The 25,598-nt window shown below is 43.1% G+C and overlaps 1 protein-coding gene across 1 annotated transcript in view; it reads right to left on the reverse strand.

Annotated features, from left to right (window-relative positions):
• LOC140201425 (synaptosomal-associated protein 25) overlaps window positions 1–25,598 on the reverse strand; it is a 169,910-nt gene that overhangs the window by 19,389 nt on the left and 124,923 nt on the right. The window contains exon 4 of the mRNA XM_072265506.1: window positions 12,658–12,706. Coding sequence (XP_072121607.1) covers window positions 12,658–12,706 — 49 coding nt within the window. The remainder of the gene's footprint in view (window positions 1–12,657; window positions 12,707–25,598) is intronic.

Below are 25,598 nucleotides of genomic sequence, written 5' to 3' on the forward strand. Positions count from 1 at the left end.
ACATGAAACACATGCAACTCAAGAAATGCTGAAGGACATCAGCAGGCCGGGCAGCAGCTACAGAGAGGAAGAAACAGTCAACGTTTCAGGCTGAGATCATTCATTGGTCCTGATGAAGGTCTCAGTCCAAAACATCAAATGTTTATTCCTCTCCATAGATGCTGCCTGACCTATTGAGTTCCTCCAGCATTTTGCATGCGTTGCTCTGGATTTCCAGCATCTGCTGAATGAAGTACATGCAGGCAAGTAGATTTGGTTGAGTTTGCCATTATGTTGACCATATCAAGGCTGAAGGGCCCGTTCCTGTACATTACTATTTTATGTTCTCTCTTCTGTCCCATGTAATACAAAACTCAATCGTGTTAAGTTGCTTTATCAAAATGTGGAATATAATCATGAATGATAAGTTACAACTTACTTATCTTGCCAGGACTAACATGTATCAGTTCTCTCAGCCAGGATCTTCAGAAATGGGGGATTCCTATGGATAACTAATCATTAAACCTAATTCTTTTTAAAGCTGCAACATTGCAATGGAGAAACGTGCACCTTCTACACTATTCCCTCTCCTGTGATTAGTTACAAGTGAGCAGGAGAAGATAGTGGTGACAAGAATGGCAGCGGACATTCTGCTTTTGAGGGTGAGGGGTCTCTCTAAGATCTGCTTGGCTGGGCAATGATACTTTACCCCGAGATACTGGAGGAAAAGCAGGTTAACTGAGCAGCAACGGCAGACAGCAAATAGGTTGCGTTGGGCGTGATTCAGTTTGATACCCAGATTCCCCTCACACCACAGTCTGCATGCTCATCACGCCAACGCCAGCCTGGGATCTCTACTGGCGAAGGTATGACCTATACAAACAGGACAGGCTAAACCTGAGCCTGAGGGGGACCACTATCCTTGTGGACAAGTTTGCTAGAGCTGTTGGAGAGGGTTTAAACTAATTGGGCGGGTGGGGGAGTGAGAACTGGAGTGATAGGGGTGAGGATGGGGCAGATGGTATACAAGTTGCATTGCTTGGAGAGACTGTGAAGAAGGACAAGCAGAAGTTTGGGCAAAATTGCAGTCAGGAGTAAAATCGAAAAATACAGGATTGAAGATGTTATATCTGAATGCACACAGTATATGGAGTAAGTATATGGAATGATCTTGCATTGCAGTTAGAGATTGGCAGGTATGACGTTGTGGGCGCCCCTGAGTCGTGGCTGAAAGAAGATCATAGTTGGGAGATTAACATCCAAGGATACACCTTGTATCGAAAGGACGGGCAGGTGGGCACAGGGAATGGGGTTCGTAAAAAAAATGAAATCAAATCTTTAGGAAGAGGTGATATAGGATGGGAATTCTTGTGGGGAGAGTTCAGGAACTGTAAGGATAAGAAGACCCTTATGGGAGTTACATGCAGGTCTCTGAACAGGAGCCAGTATGTGGGATATAACTTACAATGGGAAATAGAAAAGGCATGTCAAAAGGGCAATGTTACAATAGACATGAGGGATTTCAATATGCAGGTAGATTGGGAAAATCAGGTTGGTGCTAGATCCCAAGAGAGGGAATTTGTAGAATGCCTATGAGGTAGCTTTTTAGAGCTGCTTGTGGTTGAGCCCATTAAGGGAAAGGCAATTTTGGATGGGCTGTTGTGTAATGAACCAGTTTTGATTGGGGAACTTAAAGGAAATGAAGCCTTGGGAGGCAGTGATCATAATATGATAGAATTCAACCAGCAGTTTGAGAGGGACAAAATAAAATCAGATGTATCAGTATTTCAATGGAGTAAGGGGAATTACAGGGGCCTGAGAGAGGAGCTGGCCGAAGTTGATTGGAATGGGACACTACCAGGGATGACAGCAGAACAGCAATGACTGGACTTTCTGGGGGCAATTCAGAAGGCACAGGATAGATACATCCCAATGATGAAGAAGTATTCTAAAGGGAGGATGAGGCAGACAAGGGAAGTCAAAGACAACATAAAAACAAATGACACACATCAAAGTTGCTGGTGAACGCAGCAGGCCAAGCAGCATCTGTAGGAAGAGGTGCAGTCGACGTTTCAGGCCGAGACCCTTCGTCAGGACTAACTGAAGGAAGAGTGAGTAAGGGATTTGAAAGTTGGAGGGGGAGGGGGAGATCCAAAATGATAGGAGAAGACAGGAGGGGGAAGGATAGGGCCAAGAGCTGGACAGGTGATAGGCAAAAGGGGATACGAGAGGATCATGGGACAGGTGGTCCGGGAAGAAAGACGGCGGGGGGGGGGGGGACCCAGAGGATGGGCAAGAGGTATATTCAGAGGGACAGAGGGAGAAAAAGGAGAGTGAGAGAAAGAATGTGTGCATAAAAATAAGTAACAGATGGGGTACGAGGGGGAGGTAGGGCCTAGCGGAAGTTAGAGAAGTCGATGTTCATGCCATCAGGTTGGAAGCCACCCAGACGGAATATAAGGTGTTGTTCTTCCAACCTGAGTGTGGCCTCATCTTTACAGTAGAGGAGGCCGTGGATAGACATGTCAGAATGGGAATGGGATGTGGAATTAAAATGTGTGGCCACTGGGAGATCCTGCTTTCTCTGGTGGACAGAGCGTAGATGTTCAGCAAAGTGGTCTCCCAGTCTGCGTCGGGTCTCGCCAATATATAAAAGGCCACATCGGGAGCACCAGACGCAGTAAATCACCCCAGTCGACTCACAGGTGAAGTGTTGCCACACCTGGAAGGACTGTCTGGGGCCCTGAATGGTGGTAAGGGAGGAAGTGTAAGGGCATGTGTAGCACTTGTTCCGCTTACACGGATAAGTGCCGGGGGGAGATCAGTGGGGAGGGATGGGGGGGACGAATGGACAAGGGAGTTCTGTAGGCGGGGAGGAAAAGATGTGCTTAGTGGTGGGATCCCATTGGAGGTGGCGGAAGTTACGGAGAATAATATGTTGGACCCGGAGGCTGGTGGGGTGGTAGGTGAGGACCAGGGGAACCTTATTCCTAGTGGGGTGGCGGGAGGATGGAGTGAGAGCAGATGTACGTGAAATGGGGGAGATGCATTTAAGAACAGAGTTGATAGTGGAGGAAGGGAAGCCCCTTTCTTTAAAAAAGGAAGACATCTCCCTTGTCCTAGAATGAAAAGCCTCATCCTGAGAGCAGATGCGGCGGAGACGGAGGAATTGCGAGAAGGGGATGGCGTTTTTGCAAGAGACAGGGTGAGAAGAGGAATAGTCCAGATAGCTGTGAGAGTCAGTAGGCTTATAGTAGACATCAGTGGATAAGCTGTCTCCAGAGACAGAGACAGAAAGATCTAGAAAGGGGAGGGAGGTGTCGGAAATAGACCAGGTAAACTTGAGGGCAGGGTGAAATTTGGAGGCAAAGTTAATAAAGTCAACGAGTTCTGCATGCATGCAGGAAGCAGCGCCAATGCAGTCGTCGATGTAGCGAAGGAAAAGTGGGGGACAGATACCAGAATAGGCACGGAACATAGATTGTTCCACAAACCCAACAAAAAGGCAGGCATAGCTAGGACCCATATGGGTGCCCATAGCTACACCTTTAGTTTGGAGGAAGTGGGAGGAGCCAAAGGAGAAATTATTAAGAGTAAGGACTAATTCCGCTAGACGGAGCAGAGCGGTGGTAGAGAGGAACTGATTAGGTCTGGAATCCAAAACGAAGCGTAGAGCTTTGAGACCTTCCTGATGGGGGATGGAAGTATATAAGGACTGGACATCCATGGTGAAAATAGAGCGGTGGGGGCCAGGGAACTTAAAATCATCGAAAAGTTTAAGAGCGTGTCACGAACAAAGGTCGGAAGGGATTGAACAAGAGGTGATAAACAGTGTCGAGGTATGCAGAAATGAGTTCGGTGGGGCAGGAGCAAGCTGAGACAATAGGTCGGCCAGTACAGGCAGGTTTGTGGATCTTGGGTAGGAGGTAGAAACGGGAAGTGCGGGGTGTGGGAACTATAAGGTTGGTAGCAGTGGATGGGAGATCCCCTGAGCGGATAAAGTCGGTGATGGTGTGGGAGACAATGGCCTGGTGCTCCTTAGTGGGGTCATGATCGAGGGGTAAATAAAAGGAGGTATCCGCGAGTTGTCGCTGTGCCTCAGCAAGGTAGAGGTCAGTACGCCAGACTACAACAGCAACCCCCTTATCGGCGGGTTTAATAATAAGGTTAGGATTAGTGCGGAGGGAGTGGAGAGCAGAGCGTTCGGAAGGAGTGAGGTTGGAATGGGGACAAGGTGCGGTAAAGTCGAGACGGTTGATGTCCCGTCGGCAGTTAGCGATAAAGAGATGCAGAGCAGGCAGAAGACCAGAGCGGGGTGTCCATGAAGAAGAGGAGGGTTGAAGATGGGAGAAGGGGTCATCGGTGGGAGTGGAAGAGTCCTTGCCGAAGAAGTAGGCTCGGAGGTGGAGACGGCGGAAGAAAAGTTCCACATCGTGGCGAACACGGAACTCGCTGAGGTGTGGGCGAAGGGGGACAAAGGTGAGGCCCTTACTGAGAATAGAGCGTTCTGCCTCCGACAGTTGAAGGTCGGAGGGGATGGTAAAGACCCGGCACGGATGAGAGCTGGGATCAGAGGGGGGAGGGGGGAGGCTGGGGGTGTCAATGGAGAGGGGAGGGTTGGGGTGAGAGGAAGATGGAGCCTCTGAGGACCCAGGAGTTGACGGTGGGATCTGAGGAAGACAGGGCTGCGGAGTGGTGGTGGGGGAAGGGGAGACGGGAGTCACAACAGCAGCACATAAAGACCCGGCCTGGAGTTCATGGCTGGAGTCGCAGTTGGTGGTAGCGCAATCGCTGTGAAGGTGTCCATGGTCGTTGCTGGAGTCCGGGTTTTGAATATGCCCTGAGGTGTTGGAGCCGCCGAGATCAATGGCAGGCGCCGCAATCTGAAGTTCATGTCTGCTAGTTTCAGGGCCAGCAGGCTCTGGAGTCCATAGATGTAGGATCTTGCGATCTTTGCCTAACATGACAAAGTCAAAAAAACGGCGATTGCAGGCGTGAATCGGACGGAGGATGAAATAACGGGTAGGACCATTACAGACGGCGAAGAAAGTGTCCCGAAGGTGTGGAAGGGTCTGGGATAGGGACACCAAGTACCTCCTCATGGCGGAGAGAGTCGCCTTCAGAGCTTGACGGAAGGAGCAGCGAGAGGCAGAGTCAATAAAATGTGAGTACCTGGGATCCTCAGAAGGTCCAAACTGAGAGGCTTGGAAACGAATCCTAAAGCCAACTGGAGTAAGTTGGCGACGGAGGCACGTTCCAAGAAAGGATATATGGCTGTGATAGCGAGTCTGAGTCAAAGTGTGGTTGAAAAGTTGAAGAGCCAAAAAAATCACAGATGGGGAGCAGTGAGAGATGGTTTCACTGAACTCCCGTCGAAGAGAGGATCTAAACTTCTTCGGTGTAGGCATCACCGGAAGAGGCTTCGCAGTAGTGAATTTAAACGCAAACAACAGGAATTCTGCAGATGCTGGAAATTCAAGCAACACACATCAAAAACGAATGACAGGGCATATAATAGAGCAAATATTAGTGGGAAGTTAAAGACTTGGGAGGCTTTTAAAAACCAACAGAAGGCAACGAACAAAACCATAAGGAGGGAAATATGAAATATGAAGGTAAGCTGGACAATAATATAAAAGAGTAGAACAAAAGTTCTTTCAGGCATATAAAGAGTAAAAGAGTGGATATCGGACCACTGGAAAATAATGCTGGAGAGGTAGTAATGAGGACAGAGAAATGACAGACAAACTTGATAAGATTTTGCATCAGTCTTCATTATGGAAAACACGAGCAGTATGCCAGAACAGTGTGGGGGGGGGCAGAAGTGAGAGTGGTTGCTATTACTAAGGAGGAGGTGCTTGGGAAGCTGAAAGGACTGAAGGTAGGTAAGTCACCTGGACCAGATGCACTACATTCCGGGCTTCTGAAAGAGGAGGCTGAAGAGATCGTGGAGGCATTAGTGATGCTCTTTCAAGAATCACTAGATTCTGGAATGGTTCTGGAGGACTGGAACATTGGATATGTCACTCCACTCTTTAGGAAGGGAGGGAGGCAGAAGAAAGTAAATTATAGCCCAGTTTACCTGACTTCAGCGGTTGGGAAGAAGTTGGAGTTTATTATTGAGGATGAGATTTCAGGGCACTAGGAGGCACATGATAAACTAGGCCTAAGTCAGCAAAGTCTCCTGAAAGGTAATCTCACCTGACAAACTTGTTGGAATTCTTGAGCAAGGAAGAGGCAAGACAGACAGAGGAGAGTCAGCAAATGTTGTTTACTTGGATTTTCAGAACTCTGTTCAAGATAAGAGTTTAACTGAACCTGGGTCACTGATATTGTAAAGTGTGGTGCAAAGCATGTGGGCATGTGGCCAAGTGGTTAAGGCACTGGACTAGCGACCTGTAGGTCGTGAGTTCGAGCCCCAGCCGAGGCGACGTGTTGTGTCCTTAAGCAAGGCACTTAATCACACGTTGCTCTGCGATGACAAGCTCTATGGGTCCTAATGCCCGTCCCTTGGACAACATTGTTGTTGTGGAGAGGGGAGACTTACAGCATGGGCAACTGCTGGTCTTCCATATAACCTTGCCCAGGCCTGCATCCTGGAGAGTAAAGACTTTCCAAGCGCAGATCCATGGTCTCGCAAGATTAACGGATGGTGCAAAGCACTACATTATCATGCATTACATACTATCATGGATAGCAGCTTGGCTGATGGGCAAGAGTGGAAATAAAGGTGTCTTTTCTGTTTGGTTTCCAGTGACTAGAGGTGTTCTGCAGCTGTCCATATTGGGACCATTTCTTTTCACATTATATGTTAACGAATTGAATGACAGAATTGATGGTTTTCAAGATTGCAGACGATACAAAGAGAGGTGGAAGGGGAGCTGGTGTTGAGGAAGCAGGAGTCTGCAGGAGGACTTAGACAGATTGAGAGAATGGGCAAAGTAATGGCAGGTGTACTATTATTCTGTTTATTTGTTGAGATACACTGCGGCGAAGGCACTTCCGACACTTTGAGCAGCTCTGCCCAGTATCACTCGATTTAGACCTAGCCTGATCACAGAACAATTTACAATGGCCAATTAACTTGCCAACCAGCATGTGAGAGGTAACCTGAACTCCCAGAGAAAACCCCCGCTGTCACAGGAAGAACGTACAAACTCCTTACAGACACCGTCAGGAACTGAACCTGGGTCACTAATATTCTAAAGTGTGGTGTGAAGCACTACATTATCATGCCACCCCAGGGAAGTGTATGGTCATGCACTTTGGAAGAAGGAATAAAGGCACAGACTATTTTCTAAATGGGGAGAAAATTCAAATATCAAAGACGTAAAGGGCCTTAGGAATCTATGAGCAGGATTCTCTAAAGGTTAACTTGCAGGTTGAGTCTGTGGTAAGGGAGGCAAATGCAATGATAGCATTCATTTCAACAGGACTAGAACATAAAAGCAAGGATGAGATACTGAATTTATATATGGCATTGGTCCGACTGCACTTGAGGTATTGTGAGCAGTTTAGGGACCCTAACTAAAAAAATGTGTTGGCATTGGAGAGAATCCAGAGGAGGTTTACTAGAATGATTCTGAGAATGAAAGGGTTAATGTATGAGAAGAATTTGATGGCTCTGGGCTGTACTCACTGGAATTTAGAACAATGAGGAGGGATCTCATTGAAGCCTATTGAATATTGAAAGGCTTTGACAGAGTGGATATGGAGAGCATGTTTCCTATAGTGGATGAGTCTAGGATCAGAGGGCACAGACTCAGAATAGAAGGACGTCCATTTAGAACAGATTTCTAAAGGACTTAGAAGGAATTTCTTTAGTCAGTGGATACTGAATCTGGGGATTCCTTTGCCATGGCTGGCTGTTGAGGCCAAGTCATTGAGTATACTTAAAGCAGAAGTTGATAGGCTCTTGGTTAGTTAGGACGCCAAAGGTTACAAAGAGAAGACAGGAGAATGGGGTTGAGAGGGATAATAAATCACACATGATTGAATAGAGAAGCAAACGGATGGGCCGAATGGTCTTATCCTGCTCCTATGTCTTATGGTCTTATGGGTCCAATTATATAGGGTCAGCCATCTTGGACCTCAGGCCACCCTAGTAGGAAGGATGTTTCGGGGTGTTGTCACACATCCATCAAAGCTGTCAAGACTTAGTAAGAATTTTTTAAAGTCTCTGATATTAAAGTTGTTGAAACTATTAAAATTATGAATTAATATCATAGTTATTAAATACATTAACACATTATTAAACAGTTAAAACTTCATAAAAAGTAAAAAACAAAATTTAAATTTCCCTCCTCAAGCTCGAGATTTACAGCAGGACTGCTCACATCAGGATGTACTGTACTTGCCTCTGAGCTTTATTGTTGCTGCTGCAAGTGGTGACAAAGTCAAGTGCAGGGCAACAAAGGACTTGTGTGATTAAGAACGCCTTCCATCACCAAGAGCCCCCACCAGTATAGCGACTAAACTCTTAGCAGAGAACAAGTCCTTTAATTTATTGTAGTTTTTCCTTGTTTTCATGAGGCTATTGCAGAGGTAGTCTTGACTGTCTTTCAGTGGCTGGTTTCAGGCTAACCAACAATGGTTCAAAACGTTTTTGAAATATCCCTCCAACTGAGTTTTCAACATGAGCTAACAGATAACCAGACTGGTAGCTCTCCCAACACTTTCACATAATACAATGTTGACTCAGTTTTTTAACTCAAGGCTACTTGATCGGCTGAGTGCTTCCAGTTTTGGTTTTGGATTTCCAGTACCTGGAGTTTTTTTTTGCTTCAATTACCTTAATACGAGTACTTGATCTGGTCCATAAACCGTACAGTCTGTCAGGTTAAAATTCTACATTGTATTTCAGGAATGAGAAGGAGCAGAGGTCTTGGCAAGACTTATTTGATCAGAGAAATGTTGTCCCCTACACATTAAAGTTTAAAACCCAACTATGCAACATTACATACCAAAAGTATTCCACTTCTTTCTAAAATTTTATTTGAAATTACATCTTTATCATGTTTAATCAAAGAGAAAGAAAATGCTCGGCTTTTGATTAACTAGAAAATCGAAAAAATGTCATTTTGAGATGTAAGATACAGAGTCACAATACCATACAATATCTGGTAGATTGATGATTTGGTTATGGGTGCTACCAATCATACTCTTGCTGCAGGTGTAGCAGTTTAGAAGATGGTGGTATGAATGGATGGTTGCATAATTGTCCATCTCTACCATCCCCTTCTTAAATCAAGCCTTCAGGAAATTCACACAAGTCTCCAGAAAAGAGAATAGACTCTTCAAAGCATTTAATAAAGCATTCTAAGATCAAATATCACAACTCAATGATAGGTGGCAGAACAAAAAAGTAAAAATCACTTAGAATTTTTTTTTAAATAGTATCTTTGGTCTGACTGCATCTGAGGTTACGGCTGCAGATTTACACACTGATCTGCAATGGGGCCAATCTGTGTTAAAGCAGAGAATGGCATTATGTTGAGTGTATTCAGCAACAATGCTAATGATTGACCAACTTTAGAATTAACAAGGCTTGAATCACATGCACACAAATGTAATCAGAAAGTAACAGTAAAGCTCAGCACTTTTGTCATTGCTGTGATGAAAGTTACAAAGGAAATTTAAGCCATGAATACAATGAAGTTCCAAGCCATGTACCAACATATTCTAGTGCTGCAATAGTCTAACTGTCTCAAATGTATGACAATGCAATCTATAACAACAGCTTCTATTAATATATCCTCAATTGGGATACACATTTCAAGGCTCTTTGTGGAGCTGAGGGAAAAAGGAATTCCCTAAATGGATGGTAATTATTAACGCTATGTGAGGGAAATTTAATGAAGAATTAAAGGGCTCAACCTTATGTCAATGATTTCAGGCCCATGAGTCTCAAAGTAGCCAAGTCTACAATCACATGGCAATCAGTTGATGTCATGAATGGGCATTAACTTCAGCTGGGGTAGACTTGCTTGGTTAAAGGGAACAGCAAATACAACACAACAAGAATTATTGAATCTCCAGAGAAATAAAAAAAAAGGTTTTTTTTCCCAATGTCCTCCTCACCCCAGAACACTGTAATGTGCTTCACGAGCAATGAAGTATTTTTTGAAATGTCTGTAATAAGATCTCGATTAATAATAACCGGCTCATCCACCGATCAGGATTAAATGTCAGCAAGGGTAAGGCCAAGTGCTCCTCTGGGCTTGCAAAAAAATATGAAAGGCTAGACAAACTTCAGTTTAACGTTCCATCCAAAAGACATAACAAAAATGTTCACCATCACTATACCGAGGTGTTACCTAGTTTAAATGTTTAGGTCCCTGAAGAAGGAGTTGAGTCCATAAATATCTTATTCAGAAATGAGTGCGTTCCTCATGTGTCAGAACAGACACCCAAGTACTCCTTCTCAAAGTGAATATTGGACTTAATGGAGATGCTTCTGGACCATTGTAATGGATTAGTGTAGCTATTCTGAGAGAATCTGTCCATATCTTCTGGCTATGATGCATAATATTATAAATGTGCTATTACATTCTATGTATAGAACTAGAATTTGCAGTTGTTTCAGGTACTTTCTATATTGTGTCAGTTAAGAAAAGTATGTTCAACAAAGTTAACTATTCTCCTCTTCCAATTACATAAAGGTGAGTATTAAGCTAATTGTGATGCAATATATTTTAGAGGTAGGAATTTAGTTTTCTATATTCAACTTGGGCATATTTACAGAGGGATGCAACTGATTGATATTTTAGTTTCAAACTAAATTAGGTCCTTATGAAGAGTTTCAGTCTGAATCATCAACTGTTTATTCATAGATGCTGCTTGATCTGCTGACTTCCTCCAGCATTTTGTATGTGTTGTTCTCAATTTCCAGCATCTGCAAAATCTCCAGTGTCTAAGTTATATAGAGAGCAAGAGAGCAGGAAAATAGATAATTAAATGATACCAAGGTTTAGGTATTGGTATCACCTCCAAAGATAATCAAGAGCACACTGCAACCTTCTCTGCTAAAGAACATTCAATGATAAAAGCAACCTTGATTTTTATAACTTCATGTGACCACAAATTTATCATTTTCTGCAGAATCCTACACACGTTAAAGAAACAAAGAAGTTGTCGGGACTAACGTAAGAAACTTACCAACTTTTAACAACTCAGCTAACTATTTTTCATCAGGTGGATAAACATAACTTTGACCCCTTATACTTATATGTATGTAAATCAGATGAGCTACTCCTGCTGTTGCATCTGTCTAACCTGACTCTTTCCTTAGTTTAAACCCCACCCCCCATGACACATCTCAATAAAGGTTCAAGATGTTCCTCATTTATATTGATCTCTCATGCTCCTGAACCTGCAATGTAAAGGTCACCCACCCTTCCTGAATAATGGGGCACATTTGGTGCTATGTGCCTTACAGTGACTGGGAAAGTCCAGGCACACTGATGGCTTCTATTAGGCATGCCTCTCCTTCAATGTCGCAAAAACAAAGGAGCTGGGAGCAGATTACAGGAGGAATGGAGATGGGATAATTCCTATTGACATCAATGGATCTGGGGTTGAGAGGGTAAACAGCTTCAAGTTCCTCGGCCTCCACATTACCAAGGACCTCTTTCACTTCAGACGGTTGAGGAAGTTTGATATGGGCCCCCAGATCCTAAGAACTTTCTACAGGGGCACAATTGAGAGCATCCTGACTGGCTGCATCACTGCCTGGTATGGGAACTGTACCTCCCTTAATTGCAGGACTCTGTAGAGAGTGGTGCGGACAGCCCAGTGCATCTATAGTTGTCAACTTCCAATGATTCAGGACAAGGACAGGCGCGTAAAAAGGGCCCATAGGATCATTGGAGACCCAAGCCATCCCAACCACAATCTATTCCAGCTGCTGCCATCTGGGAAGCAGTACCGCAGCATAAGAGCCAGGACCAACAGGGTCCGGGACACCTTCTTCCACCAGGCCATCAGGACTCACGCTGACTTGAGTGTACTCTATATTACATTGACTGTTCTATTTATTATAAATTATTATAATTACTATGATTGCATATTGCACATTTAGATGGAGACGTAACATAAAGATTTCTACTCCTCGTACGTGAGGGATGTAGGGTTCAATTCAATAGTGGCAAATTTTCAGTGTTTCCAAGGGGAGAGATCTCCAGCAAACATTTACCCTCACGCCCCTTCTTGTGCCAAAAGACGATGGGTAAACTTGTGCCAGGATCTTGCTATTCAGCCATACCAGCTTTAGCAGAAAATCAGCAGAATTCAATGGCATTTCTATATTTTGAAGTTATTTTGAATGAGTAGAATGACATTCACAAGAGCTTTATTAACATAACAACTGTTTTAACATGGAATATGCAGCTAAACAATTCATATCACACACAACATCCACGATATGACTTAGAGCCTTCTGTTTTCATTGTTTTGAACTGAAGCTGCCAATTTTGGCTTTTGAGTGTCAGTGTAAAATAAGGTGAATCAACAGCTTCCCTGTTTTTTTAATACACAAATGCACAGAATTAAAATGACACACCACAACTACCATTTCCCATCTTCTTTAAGTAGTTCACCATTTTTTAAAAATAAATGCTTTATTGATCAGAAAAAAATATTTCAAAGCATAAGGTAAAAATTGAAACATTTCAATCTTACCTCCTTGTTCATCCAACATAACCAAAGTCCTGATTCCAGCATCCTTACTCTATTCATCAAACAATCAGAACAAAGAGGAGGAAAGGAGAGAAAATCAGTTAGAAAACCAGGTTAAAATAAAAGTTTCCAAAGAATGCCACAAAGAAAATAAATGAAATCAAGGTCAGTTTGCAGTTGGAGTGCAGAAATTACTGAAGCACTACACTACAGCTGAAACACATATAACGTTATTTCATATTATATAACTGCAGTTATTATAAATTCGTGACACTATGACTTCATAACCAAGTTATCAGACTCACAGAGATAAAGAAACATTGCAGCAGGAGCAATTACTGGCAATGTATGACAGTGGATTGAGTTCAAGAGTTGTGAGGTAACTCAGCATGTACGTAGACATTAACAAATTTAGTCTTTCTCATGCACTTAGAGAGTCTAATTGCTATTGAATTCATGCTGGGATCAAAAAAGCATCCAAATGAAAATGATCCCTAAACCATATTAGAATTCAAGACGTACGTAGAGCAGCAGCTAATGTTTCAAGAGTAATTTATTCCAGAATCATACCTCCCATCACAACAGATTATGCCATCCAATCAGTTCTTCATCTGCACCCCCTGCCAATCTTCAGGTATTTATCAACATTTATTGGCTCAAATATTCCTGAGTCAAGGTAGGGAATGGTTGGATTATTCCTTGAAGAATGGCAGAAGCATCTGTGAGCAATCCTACATGGAGTACTGTAGTCTTGTAGATTTTCAAATTTCCAGACATCTGTGCTGCACAGAAGTCAGGAATTTCCTCAGTATTGTGAAGGTAAGTCCTGGTATTTCTACTGAAAATTACTTGCATTTGGCAGAATTTTCAGGTCATGATTGCATCTGTTTCCAGAGCCCTTTCAGGCGGTGCACTCCAGATCATGACAAAAAAGTCTGTTAAACATAACTCCTCATACTCTCTGCCTTTTTGTCAATTCCATTAAACCCATGTCATCTGCTTAACAATTCCTCCAACTCTGGAAGCATCTTCACCTCTATAAAAGCTTTCAATAATTTAGAGCTTACTTTCCCAAGGCTTGTTCAAACTGAAAGCCTGCAACATGATTGATCAATGTCAAACTTTTGGCATTGATATTTAAAACTACATATCAGTAAGCATTGCCTTAGATCATTTAATAGTTTGCATTAAAATGAAATCTGACAGCACTGAAGATTATTTCAAGTTGCATGAGCTGATTTCTAAGAGCACATGTTGCTTCTGAACAAATTAAGACGACATGCAGAGAGCTAGTTGGTACATATTAAAATTAGAATATCTACTCAGGATTTTACAAACTTAAGCATACAATCTGGATTCACCTTCAATTGACCCAGGTGCTTTCTTACACAATTCACCTTAACATGACTGAGAATATTCTGGCATCAATTTGCATCAAACATGTCTTCCATTGCTGGTAGAAACTACAACTTTTGGGTGCAACCTAGGACCCTCATTGATCATTCACAGAAATATAACATCAATGCTATGACATTGGTGTCATGTACACAACATTAATCAGTTTTGAACAGATATTGGACATAACATCAATTGTCCATTCACTGTTCACACCTGCTTTGTACTAATCGAATTTGAAATTAATTGTGATTTTTATAAGTGACCTGGATGAAGAAGTAGAAGGGAGAGTTTGTAAGTTTGCTGATGACACAAAGGTTGGGGGTGTTGTGAATAATCTGGGGGGGTTGTGTCAGAGGTTACAGCAGGACATCGATAGGATGCCGAATTGGGCTGAGAAGTGGCAGATGGAGTTCAACCCAGATAAGTGTGGTGGTTCCTTTATAAAATTAATATTAAGACTCTTGGCAGTGTGGAGATTCAGAGAGATCTTGGGGTCCATGTTCATAGGATATTCAAAGCTGCTGTGCAGGTTGACAGTGTTGTTAAGAAGGTGTATGGTGTGTTGGCATTCATCAACCGTGGGATAGAGATAGAGTTCAAGAGCTATGAGGTAATGTTACAGTTATATAAGACCTTGGTCAGACCCCAGTTGGAGTACTGTGTTCAGTTCTGGTCACCTCACTACAGGAAGGATGTGGATACAATAGCAAGAGTGCAGAGGAGACTTACAAGGATGTTGCCTGGATTGGAGGGCATACCTAATGAGAATAGGTTGAGTGAACTTGGCCTTTTCTCCTTGGAGCGAAGAAGGATGAGAGGCGACTTGATAGAGGTGATGAGAGGCATTGATCGTGTGGATAGCCAGAAGCTTTTTCCCAGGGCTGAAATGGCTAACACGAGGGGACATAGTTTTAAGGTGCTGGAAGTAGGTCCAGAGGGGATATCAGGAGCAAATTTTTCCACACATAGATTGGTGGGTGCGTGGACTGCACTGCCAGTCAAGGTGGTAGAGGCGGATACAATAGTGTCTTTTAAGAGCCTCTTAGATAGGTACATGGAGCTTAGAAAAGTAGGGGGCCATGCGCTAGGGAAATTCTAGGCAGTTTCTAGATACGTTACATGGTTGGCACAACATTGTGGGCTGAAGAGCCTGTAATGTGCTGTACATTTCTATGTTCTGTATTTTTACTAAAACTTCAGGCCAAAGTATTGGAATTACTCTCAGCTGCTCTCTCAACTCTCAGAAGTGCACTGGCAATAAGCATGTCTAATCCGCACACAGTTTGAAAAATGGACTTTTACAGATCAGATTGATGATTAGTTTTAAATGCAAATTCATCTCCGTGACCTGCTCGTTAATAATTGGACATTAAATTACATCTAAATGCTTTCCTTTCCAGATCAGTTCAATGCCATCTATTCACAGTGTAGAAATTACCCTTCTCTCTTCGATGTAAGAACTTTCACATTTATGAACATGGAAATCTATTGGCTACGATGTAACCTTATTCACTTAATTGGTCAAGATCTTTCTGAATTCAATCAATTTGTCTTAACCCCCATCTTCAAGCCACTTAACTCAGCGTCACATTTAATCTGATAATGTTATTATATAGTAAGTACCTCCTACACATTATTCATGAACAGTCGAACAGAAGCTTGAAAAGCTTTAATAGATTCATCGAGACCGGTTTCATTATCACTGATCTTTTGTGTTTTAATTACTTACTGCTTCCTCTTTCATTTTCAACCAATATCCATCCTGTCCCCCTCTGCTGATGGCATTGTCTTGTTATTGTGGTAAGGCTCAACCTTGATGAAAGGATCATTGTTCTTGTGTAAATCAATATTTTATTTGTGAACTGTCTGTTTAACGATGGAGGACAGGACAGACAATTCTCATAGGAACCTCTGAAGGTACTTTAATATGTTAATCTTTCTAAACCAGGGTTCTGAAACCCACTTTTCTATTGCCAGGTTTTCAGTCATGACCAGAAATTGACCACGTTGCAAAATGCTTTCAAGAAGTATCTATTTTTATCTAAATTTTCAGAACCAACCACCATATTCACTTATTGTGATAGCATATTGCACTGAGCTGACCGTTCTCTGTACTCACTGTACTCAAGAGTCCTCCTGTGAAACAGAGCAGAGACCAAGCAGTGACTAGGCCTCAGACAGTGAACCCTGCCCCTACTTCATCCAGGTGGTCTTTTCATAGATTCCGGTTGTCAAAGGTCTTAAACTATTTAAGAATGCCCCTGATAGGCAGATATATAAATATAATTCAAGTAGGATTATGTAATAAAAATGTTAAAGAATACAATATTTTCAATTGAAATGTGTTGTAATATTCTTGCTGTCACTGAGACCTTGGAGTTTAGAAGAATGAGGGGAGACCTCATAGAAACATTTCGAATGTTAAAAGGCATGGACAGAGTGGATGTGGCAAAGTTGTTTCCCATGATGGGGGAGTCTAGTACGAGAAGGCATGACTTAAGGATTGAAGGGCGCCCATTCAGAACAGAAATGCGAAGAAATTTTTTTAGTCAGAGGGTGGTGAATCTATGGAATTTGTTGCCACGGGCAGCAGTGGAGGCCAGATCATTGGGTGTATTTAAGACAGAGATTGATAGGTATCTGAGTAGCCAGGGCATCAAAGGTTATGTTGAGAAGGCAGGGGAGTGGGACTAAGTAGGAGAATATGGATCAGCTCATGATAAAATGGCGGAGCAGACTCGATGGGCTGAATGGCCTACTTCTGCTTCTTTGTCTTATGGTCTTATGGTCTAATACTGGAACTCCCATCTAAACATATTGTGAGAGAACTTTGTCCACAAGATTTGCAAAAACTGTAGCTCACTATATCCTTCACAAAGACTATAAGAATGGATGGTAATTGTAGATCTGTCCATTGAAAAATACTAGCCTTTCTCTGACTCTAAAACCAGACATCCCACCTCTCCCGGAAATTCCAGGTGTCTCCCGCATATTAATAGTAGCTCCCTGATGCCCGCAAATTATATACAATGTCACGGAAATCAATTTTTTTGAGAGCAAGCGGGAGAGCGCGAGAGAGAAAGCAAAAGAGAAAGCGCGAGAACGACCACGAGAGAGAGAGCGAGAGCAAGCAAGCGAGAGAGAGATAGAGAGAGAGAGGGAGAGAGCGCAACAGCGACCCCGAGAGAGAGGGAGAGGGAGAGGGAGAGAGAGAGAGGGAGAGAGCGCGAGAGCGACCCCGAGAGAGAGCGAGAGCAAGCAAGAGAGAGTGAGAGAGAGAGAGAGGGAGGGAGAAAGAGAGAGAGATAAAGAGAGAGAGATAGAGAGGGAGAGAGCGTGAGAGCGAGCATGAGAGAGCGAGCGAGAGAGAGACAAAGCAAGGGAGAGCGAGAGAGAGAGGGAGAGAGCGCAAGCGAGTGAGAAAGCAAGCGAGAGAGCGAGAGAGAGAGAGAGCGCGCGCACGCACGAGGGAGAGAGAGCGACCACGAGAGAGAGAGGGAGCAAGCGAGCGAGAGCGCGCCATGGGAGAGTGTTCTAAAAAAAGAGAATATAAATCATACGTCACCCCAGACTACACTAAAGTGTATCTTTGCCTAATAGAGGTCAAAAATAATGACAGTGTTGCTCGCTGCACTGTTTGCAACAGTGACTTTTCTATTGCCCCTGGTGGGTTAAGACTGTAAAAGACATGTTGAGGTGAGTTTAACAGGTGTCATTCATTCATTAGCATAGCTAACATTATTTAAACTAGCTGGCTGGCTGCTAAGGAGCTACTCTATTGCAGATATCCCACCTCTCCCGGAAGTCTCCCGCAAATTGATGGTGCTACCTCCCTGAAATGAGTTTTTGTAGGGTGGGATGTCTGCTAAAATGCACAATGTCTGTCCTACATTTCACCTTCAGACCATGAACCACTTATCCCTTGCTCATCCAAATTATTGATTCAGGAACATTTCTCGGATTCCATTACTATATGAAAAACCCACTGTGACATGTCTCCATGGCAGAAAGTTCAAACGGTACTTTATTACATTCAAAATATTTAATAGGATATAAAAGGAACATTGGAAACAATTGTATGTGACTTTCATTCCTTACACCTCTTTAACCTGAACCCAATTGATTTGGGAAATACAATCTAGTATCTTATTTGCATGTGAAATGCCTCTTCCTGCTGCTTAAATGCAGTGAGGACTTTGGGCCCCTTGAGAAACTTTGGCTCATCCATGGGTAGATGTGCACTATATGTTTACTTCTAAGCTTGCGTTTGCCTTAAGGAAACTTATGACCACTCATGAGGTCTGCTCCAAACTCCTTTAGTTTCTCTCTGTATTGTACCGAACTTTAAACACAAAATACTCCACAGATGCTGGGGTCAAAGTAACACTCACAACACGCTGGAGGATGAGGTGAGGGCCGAAGTGCGGGAAATGGAGGAGATGTGGGTGAGGGCATCATTGATGACGGCAGAAGGGAAACCACAATGCTTACAGAAAGACGACATTTGAGATGTCCTGGAACAGAAAGCCTCATCCTGGCAGCAGATGCGGCGGAGACGGAGGAACTGGGAATAGGGAATGGCTTTTTTGCATGTGGCCGGATGGGAAGAGGTATAGTCGAGGTAGTTATGAGTCAGTGGGCTTGTAGAAGATGTCAGTGGACAGTCTGTCTCCAGAGATGGAGACTGAGAGATTGAGAAAGGGGAGAGAAGTGTCCGAGATAGACCAAGTGAATTTGAGGGCTGGGTGGAAGTTTGAAGTAAAGTCGATGAAATTGACGAGTTCAGCATGGGTGCAGGAAGCGGCACCAATGTAGTCATCAATGTAGCGAAGGAAAAGTTGGGGAGCAGTACCAGAATAGGTCTGGAGCACAGACTGTTCCACATAACCAATGCAGAGGCAGGCATATCTGGGGCCCATGCGAGTTCCCATAGTTACACCCTTAGTCTGAAGAAAGTGGGAAGAACCAAAAGAGAAGTTATTAAGTGTGAGTAACAGTTCCGCCAACCAGAGGAGGGCAGCGGTGGTTGGGAACTGGTGAGGTCTATTGTCTAGAAAGTAGCGGAGGGCTTTGAGGCCTTTGTGATGGGGAATGGAGGTGTATAAGGATTGGACAGGGACAGAGTTCCCCTTGTCCTCACCTACCACCCCACCAGCCTCCAGATCCAGCACATTATCCTCTGCAACTTCCGCCACCTTCAACAGGACCCCGCCACTAAGCATATCTTTCCCTCTCCATCCCTCTCCGCTTTCCACAGGGATCAGTCCCTCCGCGACTCTCTGATCCACAAGTCCCTCCCCACGGATCTCCCACCCAGCACTTATCCCTGTAAGCGTAAGTGCTACACCTGTCCCTAAACCTCCTCTCTTGCCATCATTCAGGGCCCCAAACTGTCCTTCCAGTTGAGGCAACACTTCACTTGTGAGTCTGCTGGGGTCATCTATTGCATCCGGTGCTCCCAGTGCGGCCTCCTCTACATCGGTGAAACCCGACGCAGATTGGGGGACTGCTTCGTCAAGCACCTCCGCACCGTCCGCCACAACAGACAGGACCTCCCGGTTGCCACCTACTTCAACTCTGCTTCCCATTCCCATTCGGATATGTCCATATATGGCCTCCTCTACTGCCATGATGAGGTTAAACTCAGGTTGGAGGAGCAACAGCTCATATACCGTCCAGGTAGTCTCCAGGCCCTTGGTATGAACATAGAATTCTCCAACTTCCGGTAATTCCCTCCCCCTCCCTTCCCCTATCCCTATGTCACTCTGCCCCCTCCCCCAGCTGCCTACCACCTCCCTCATGGTTCCGCCTCCTTCTACCACCCATTGTGTTTTCCCCTATTCCTTCTTCACCTTTCCTGCTCATCACCTCCCTGCTTCCCCTCCCTCACCCCTTTGTCTTTCCCCTTACTGGTTTTTCACCTGGAACCTACCAGCCTTCTCCTTCCCACCCTCCCCCCACCTTCTTTATAGGGTCTTTGCCCCTTCCCTCTTCAGTCCTGATGAAGGGTTCCGGCCCGAAACGTTGACTGATCTTTTCCACTGATGCTGACCGACCTGCTGAGTTCCTCCAGCGTGTTCTGAGTGTTGCTTGTACTGAATTTGTTCCTCGAGCCCATATGATGAAACCCACCTGCAACAATTTCCACATCCCACCCCACCCACAACATTTCTACTCTCTCACCACCTTTAACTATATCCACATGACATCATTCTGTGTCTTTTAACTTCACTGCCATTCTTTCACAGTCATAAGAGAATTGAAATGCTGGTTTCCAACCAATAAATGACAGAAATGTAAATTTTCTCAGTGACAGCTGGCATTTTAGCATGCAAACAGCTGAATTTCTTGACAACTCGTGAAGTTTTTCACACCCTTCATGTAACTGCATTGTTCTTCATTGATTTCCTTCAAGGAACATTCTTCCATCAAATAGACTTTGTCCATCTCATATGTTTGGAAATAGCAGCTAATCCCTAAACATTTAAAAGGCATTCTAGATTCAAAAATCACCAAAGCAAACCATTACCTGATTTTGTTCTGCTTTTAATTCTCTGGTTATTCCTGACATGAGGAGCAAATCACTAAGAAGATGAATGACAAGTGATTCTTTTTGTAAGTACGTAATTTCAAATATGTGTTAAAAATGGAGACGTTATAAGGGATGAAATTCCAGGGCCTTTGCCACACTGAGCAGGAATCTGGATCAAGATCTAGAAGTCCTTGTACCTGATTCTTTGAGTCGGTGGACTGGACAATATTTAGCTTTGCTGAATTTGCTGATTTGTTGGCAGAATCTCAGATGGTGACGAGAGGGCGTACAAGGTCGAGATATACCAGCGAGATGAGAGGTGTCACAGCAGCAACTCTACACTAAACATCAGTAAGACCAAAGAGATTATTATGGACTTCAGAAAAGGAAAGACAAGGAAACACAAACCAATCCTCATAGAGGGGTCAGAAGTGGAGAGAGTGTGCAATTTCAAGTTCCTGGGTGTCAGTGTCTCTGAGGACCTAACCTGCTCCCAACATATCAACGCAGCTATAAAGACAGCAGCTATATTTCATTAGAAGTTTGAGGAGATTTGATTTAGCACCTAAAACACAAGAAAATTTCTACAGATGTACCATGAAGAGCATTCTGACTGGCTGCAACACTGTCTGGTATGGGGCAGCTACTGCACAGGACCGAAATAAACTGCAGAGGGTGGTAAAATTAGCTCCATCATGGGTACTAGCCTCCGTAGTATCCAAGTTATCTTCAAGGAGTGGTGCTTTAGAAAGGTGGTGTCCATTATTAAGGACCCCCACCACCCAGGACATGCCTAATTCTCACTGTTACCATCGGGTGGGAGATGCAGAAGCCTGAAGAACACACTCAACGATTCAGGAAGAGCTTCTTGCCCTCTGCCGTCTGATTTCTAAATGGACGTTGAACCCATGAACACTACATCACTACTTTTATATTATTTGCTTTTGCACGACTTATTTTAATTTAACTATTCAATATACAAATATATAAACTTAGTAAAATTCAGTTTTTTTAAATATATTATCATGTATTGTTTTGTTTTGTTGCCACAGAGTTAACAAATTTCAGGACGTATGCCAGTGATATTAAACCTGGTTCTGATTCAGATTTGAATCTGAATGAATATCCCATGGTTGACACCGATCTTCTAAAGACCTGTGCCAGATGAGCGTGCGCCTTCAAGAACGTACCAGACATACCCAAACTAAAAGCTGTGGATGAACAAGGAGATTGCAGTCTCCTGAGAAGTAGATCTATAGCGTTCAAGAACAGTGATCCAGAACTATGCAAGAAGTCCAGGTATTACCTATGGAAGGCTATTTTAAGAGCAAAAGACCCAATTCCGATTGAAGTTAGAGATGGAATCAGCTCTGACAAGTTTGCAGGTCATAGTTTTCTAAAAGGCAAGACCTGAGATCATGAATAGCTGTGATGCTTCACTCCCACACAACTCAACACTTTTATGCAAACTTTGAAAGGGAGAATAAAACTATGCCTGTGTGAATCCCTGCAGCATCTAGTGACAGTGTGATAGATTCTCGGAAGCTGATGTTAGGACATCTTTCAAGAGCATGAACCATCACAAGGTGTCAGGCTCCAATGGTGTGCCTGGTAGAGCACTGAAAACATGTGCCAACCAACCGATGGGAGTGTTCAAGGACATCTCCAATCTCTCACTGCTGCAGTTAGCGGTTTCTACTTGCTTCAAAGAGGCAACAATCATCCCAGTGCCCAAGAGCAGGGTGAGCTGCCTCAACAACTATCACTCAGTTGCACTGTCGTCAGAACCATCCCCTGCCTAAGCAAGAACCTGGATCCACTGTATTTTGCCTATTGCCACTGTAGGTAAAGCAGATGCAATCTCAGTAGCTCTTCATTCAGCCTTCGATTACCCGAGCGGCAGCAATACACGCCGTACATCAAGCTTTCTGTTTATTGATTACAGCTCAGCATTCAACACTATCATACCTCAGTACTAATCAACAAGCTCCAAAACCTGGGCCTGTGTACCTCCCTCTGCAAATGGATTCTTGACTATCTCATCAGGAGACCACAGTCAGTGCCGATCGGAAATAACATCTGCTCCTCGCTGACAACCAACACCAGCACACCTCAAGGAAGCATGCTTAGTCCACCGCCCTACTCTTTTTACACCCATGACTGTGTGGCCAGGAACAGTTCAAACAGCATCTATAACTTTGCCTTCTACACAACTACTGCTGGCAGAATTTCAGAAAGTGATGACAAGGCGTACAGGAATGAGGTAGATCAGCTAACTGAGGGTGCTGCAGCAACAACCTTGCCCTCAGTGTTGGTAAGGCCAAGGAATTGATTGTGGACTTCAGGCGGGGGAAGTCAAGGGAACACATACCAGTCCTCATTGAGGGATCAGCAGTAGAAAGGAGGAGCTGTATCAAGTTCCTGGGTGTCAATACCTCTGAAGATCTATCCTGAGTCCTGCATACAGTATTGATGCAAATACAAAGAAGGTACAACAGCAGCTATATTTCATTAAGAGGACATTCGATAAGTCACCAAAGACTCTTGCAAATTTTTACAGATGTACAGTAGAGTGCATTCTAACTGGTTGCATCACTGTCTGGTGTGGGAGGGCCACTGCACAGGATTGGAAGAAGCTGCAGAAAATTGCAAACTCAACCAGCTCCATCAGGCACACTAGCCTCTCCAGCATCAAGGACATCTTCAAAAGGAAATACCTCAAAAAAAAGTGGCATCTGTCATTAAGGGCCCTCATCACCCAGGACATGCCCTCTTCTCGTTGTTACCAAAAAGGAGGAAGTATAGGAACTTGAAGGAACAGCTTCTATGCCTCCACCATCAGATTTCTGAATGGACAATAAATCTACGTAAGATATTATACCCCTCAACAATGATGCGGAAGGGTGAAACAACAGTGTGCCACGTGGGTGACTAAAAGTGTGGAAATGTAATGGAAACATCTGTAAAGGATTGACAGTCATTGAAGGTTTATTGTACATAATTTTATTTTTGATTAAAGTATATATTGTTAAAAAACATATCTTATTGTAACCTATGGTGTGTTTATTATATATTGCACTGTACTTATGCCAGTAATATCAAACCTGATTCTGGGTTTGCAATGCTTTTATGCTTGGAGACCTTACATAGGGAAAAAACAGGAACTTCCTGCATTATTATCTTCATTGGGACCTAATTTAATGTCGCAGGTTGGTACACTGAATAATAAGGGTCTCCTGAAAAATGGAGATGGGGTCTTGAAGACTTGCTTTTATTGATACTCTTAGAAAAGAAAAGTTGTATTTGACGATTGACATGTGGAACAAGACAGACGAAGAGTTGCCTGTGATACGAATGGCAGCAGGAAAAGAGAGGTTGGCCGTTTCATTGCACTTTACACCCTACACTTAACACCTATTGAAATAAAGTCATTGTTATAAAGTAAGAAATGTGACAGTCAACTTGCACACTTCAAACTCCTACAATGTTACAAATGGACAAATAATTTGTTTCAGTACTGTAAATTGAGGTGTAGTTAATGTCAGGATGGTATGGACGAAACCCAGAGTTCTTTTTCAAATATTGCTTCACAATCTTTGACAGCCATTTGTGAGAGCCCATCAGAACCTGGTTTTAGAATACATTTTAGAGATTGTAACTCTGACAATGCAGCATTTCCTCAGTGTATACCAACAAATCACAGCCAGTGTAAGTGTTTAACCAGGGTAGTATGCATCAAGTAGTTATCATAAACTAGGGAACTGATGAATCTGCAGACTTCTAAAGTATTTCCAATTCTTTAGTTTATTGTCCATTTCATCCTCCAAGAGAATGTATGAGAATGTATCAATGAGTAAGATGTTGGTCAAACTAATAGCTAATATGTTGAGAAACACAAAATAGGGCACACAACTCCTTTGCTTTGATGTTTTAATATCTGCTTGTTTAGTTGTGATTATTTTAACTATTTGTCCCAGTTTCCCCAGAAACAATGCCAGGTTTGTTTGAGCTTTCTGACAGAATAGGTGCAAATACAATCTAAGGTATGCATCTGAATCTGTTAACTGTAATTGGGACTGTATGAGGAAGAACCTGGTCATATTGCCTAGTTAGAAATCTCCACTGTCCTAGATTTGGATTGGCTAATTTCTAGGATTATCATAGTGTCTTCAGGAATTAAAGATAAATCTCCAAAATGCTGCTTCAAACAACACTAGTTTAAAAAAATCAGACTATCAAAAAGTAAATTAAGCTTTTTAAAAATACTTCTTTAAAAAATGTTACATCTGGTTAAAAACAAGATCTTTGATTGCCAATCAAATCTCAACCAAGCATGCTTCCCATCTCCTTGAGGAGGCATGACCCTATGGGGTAGATGGTGGCTAAATGTAGAAATATGTTTATATGTTGGCATTTCCACATGTTTATCCAGAAGGAGCAACCCTGATCTGAGTCTGACCCCATGCTAGACTTAGGCTGACTAGGGTGACAAACTAAATCAGACAAAGTCTGCAGACTTTGCACATTCCAGAATCAGGTCAAATCCTGACTCAGGAATCACACTGAAATTGTTTCTAATTGACACTAAACTTGCAGTGTAATTCCATCCTCAATCTCCTTCAATAAATTAGTAGTTTAATTTGGGAAAATAATGATTCAGGTATGGTTAATCACTCTCAAGATAATTTCAATATAATTAAATTAATTCCTTTGATAGAACTAGTATTTTTAGAAATGATATAGGAAGAATGTCTTTCACTGGTACAATATAGGGAAGTTAAATCTGTCTAGAAGGCGGATGACAGTGCCAAGTTAATGATGCATCATTCAGCTGCTTACTATCATCATTTCACATCCAAATATCTCACCTGAGATTTTAGCTACAGAAGTGAGAGGAGCAGTTAATCTGAGTTTCCTGTTGTTGCAAATATTGAAACTTACAAAAAGTAACTCGAATGAGCAGAGCCTAGCCAATAAGACTGCTGTTCAACTTGTCCTCCTTCCTCAGAGCAAA

Source organism: Mobula birostris, chromosome 8 (genome assembly GCF_030028105.1).
Source record: "Mobula birostris isolate sMobBir1 chromosome 8, sMobBir1.hap1, whole genome shotgun sequence".
NCBI lineage: Eukaryota > Metazoa > Chordata > Chondrichthyes > Myliobatiformes > Myliobatidae > Mobula > Mobula birostris.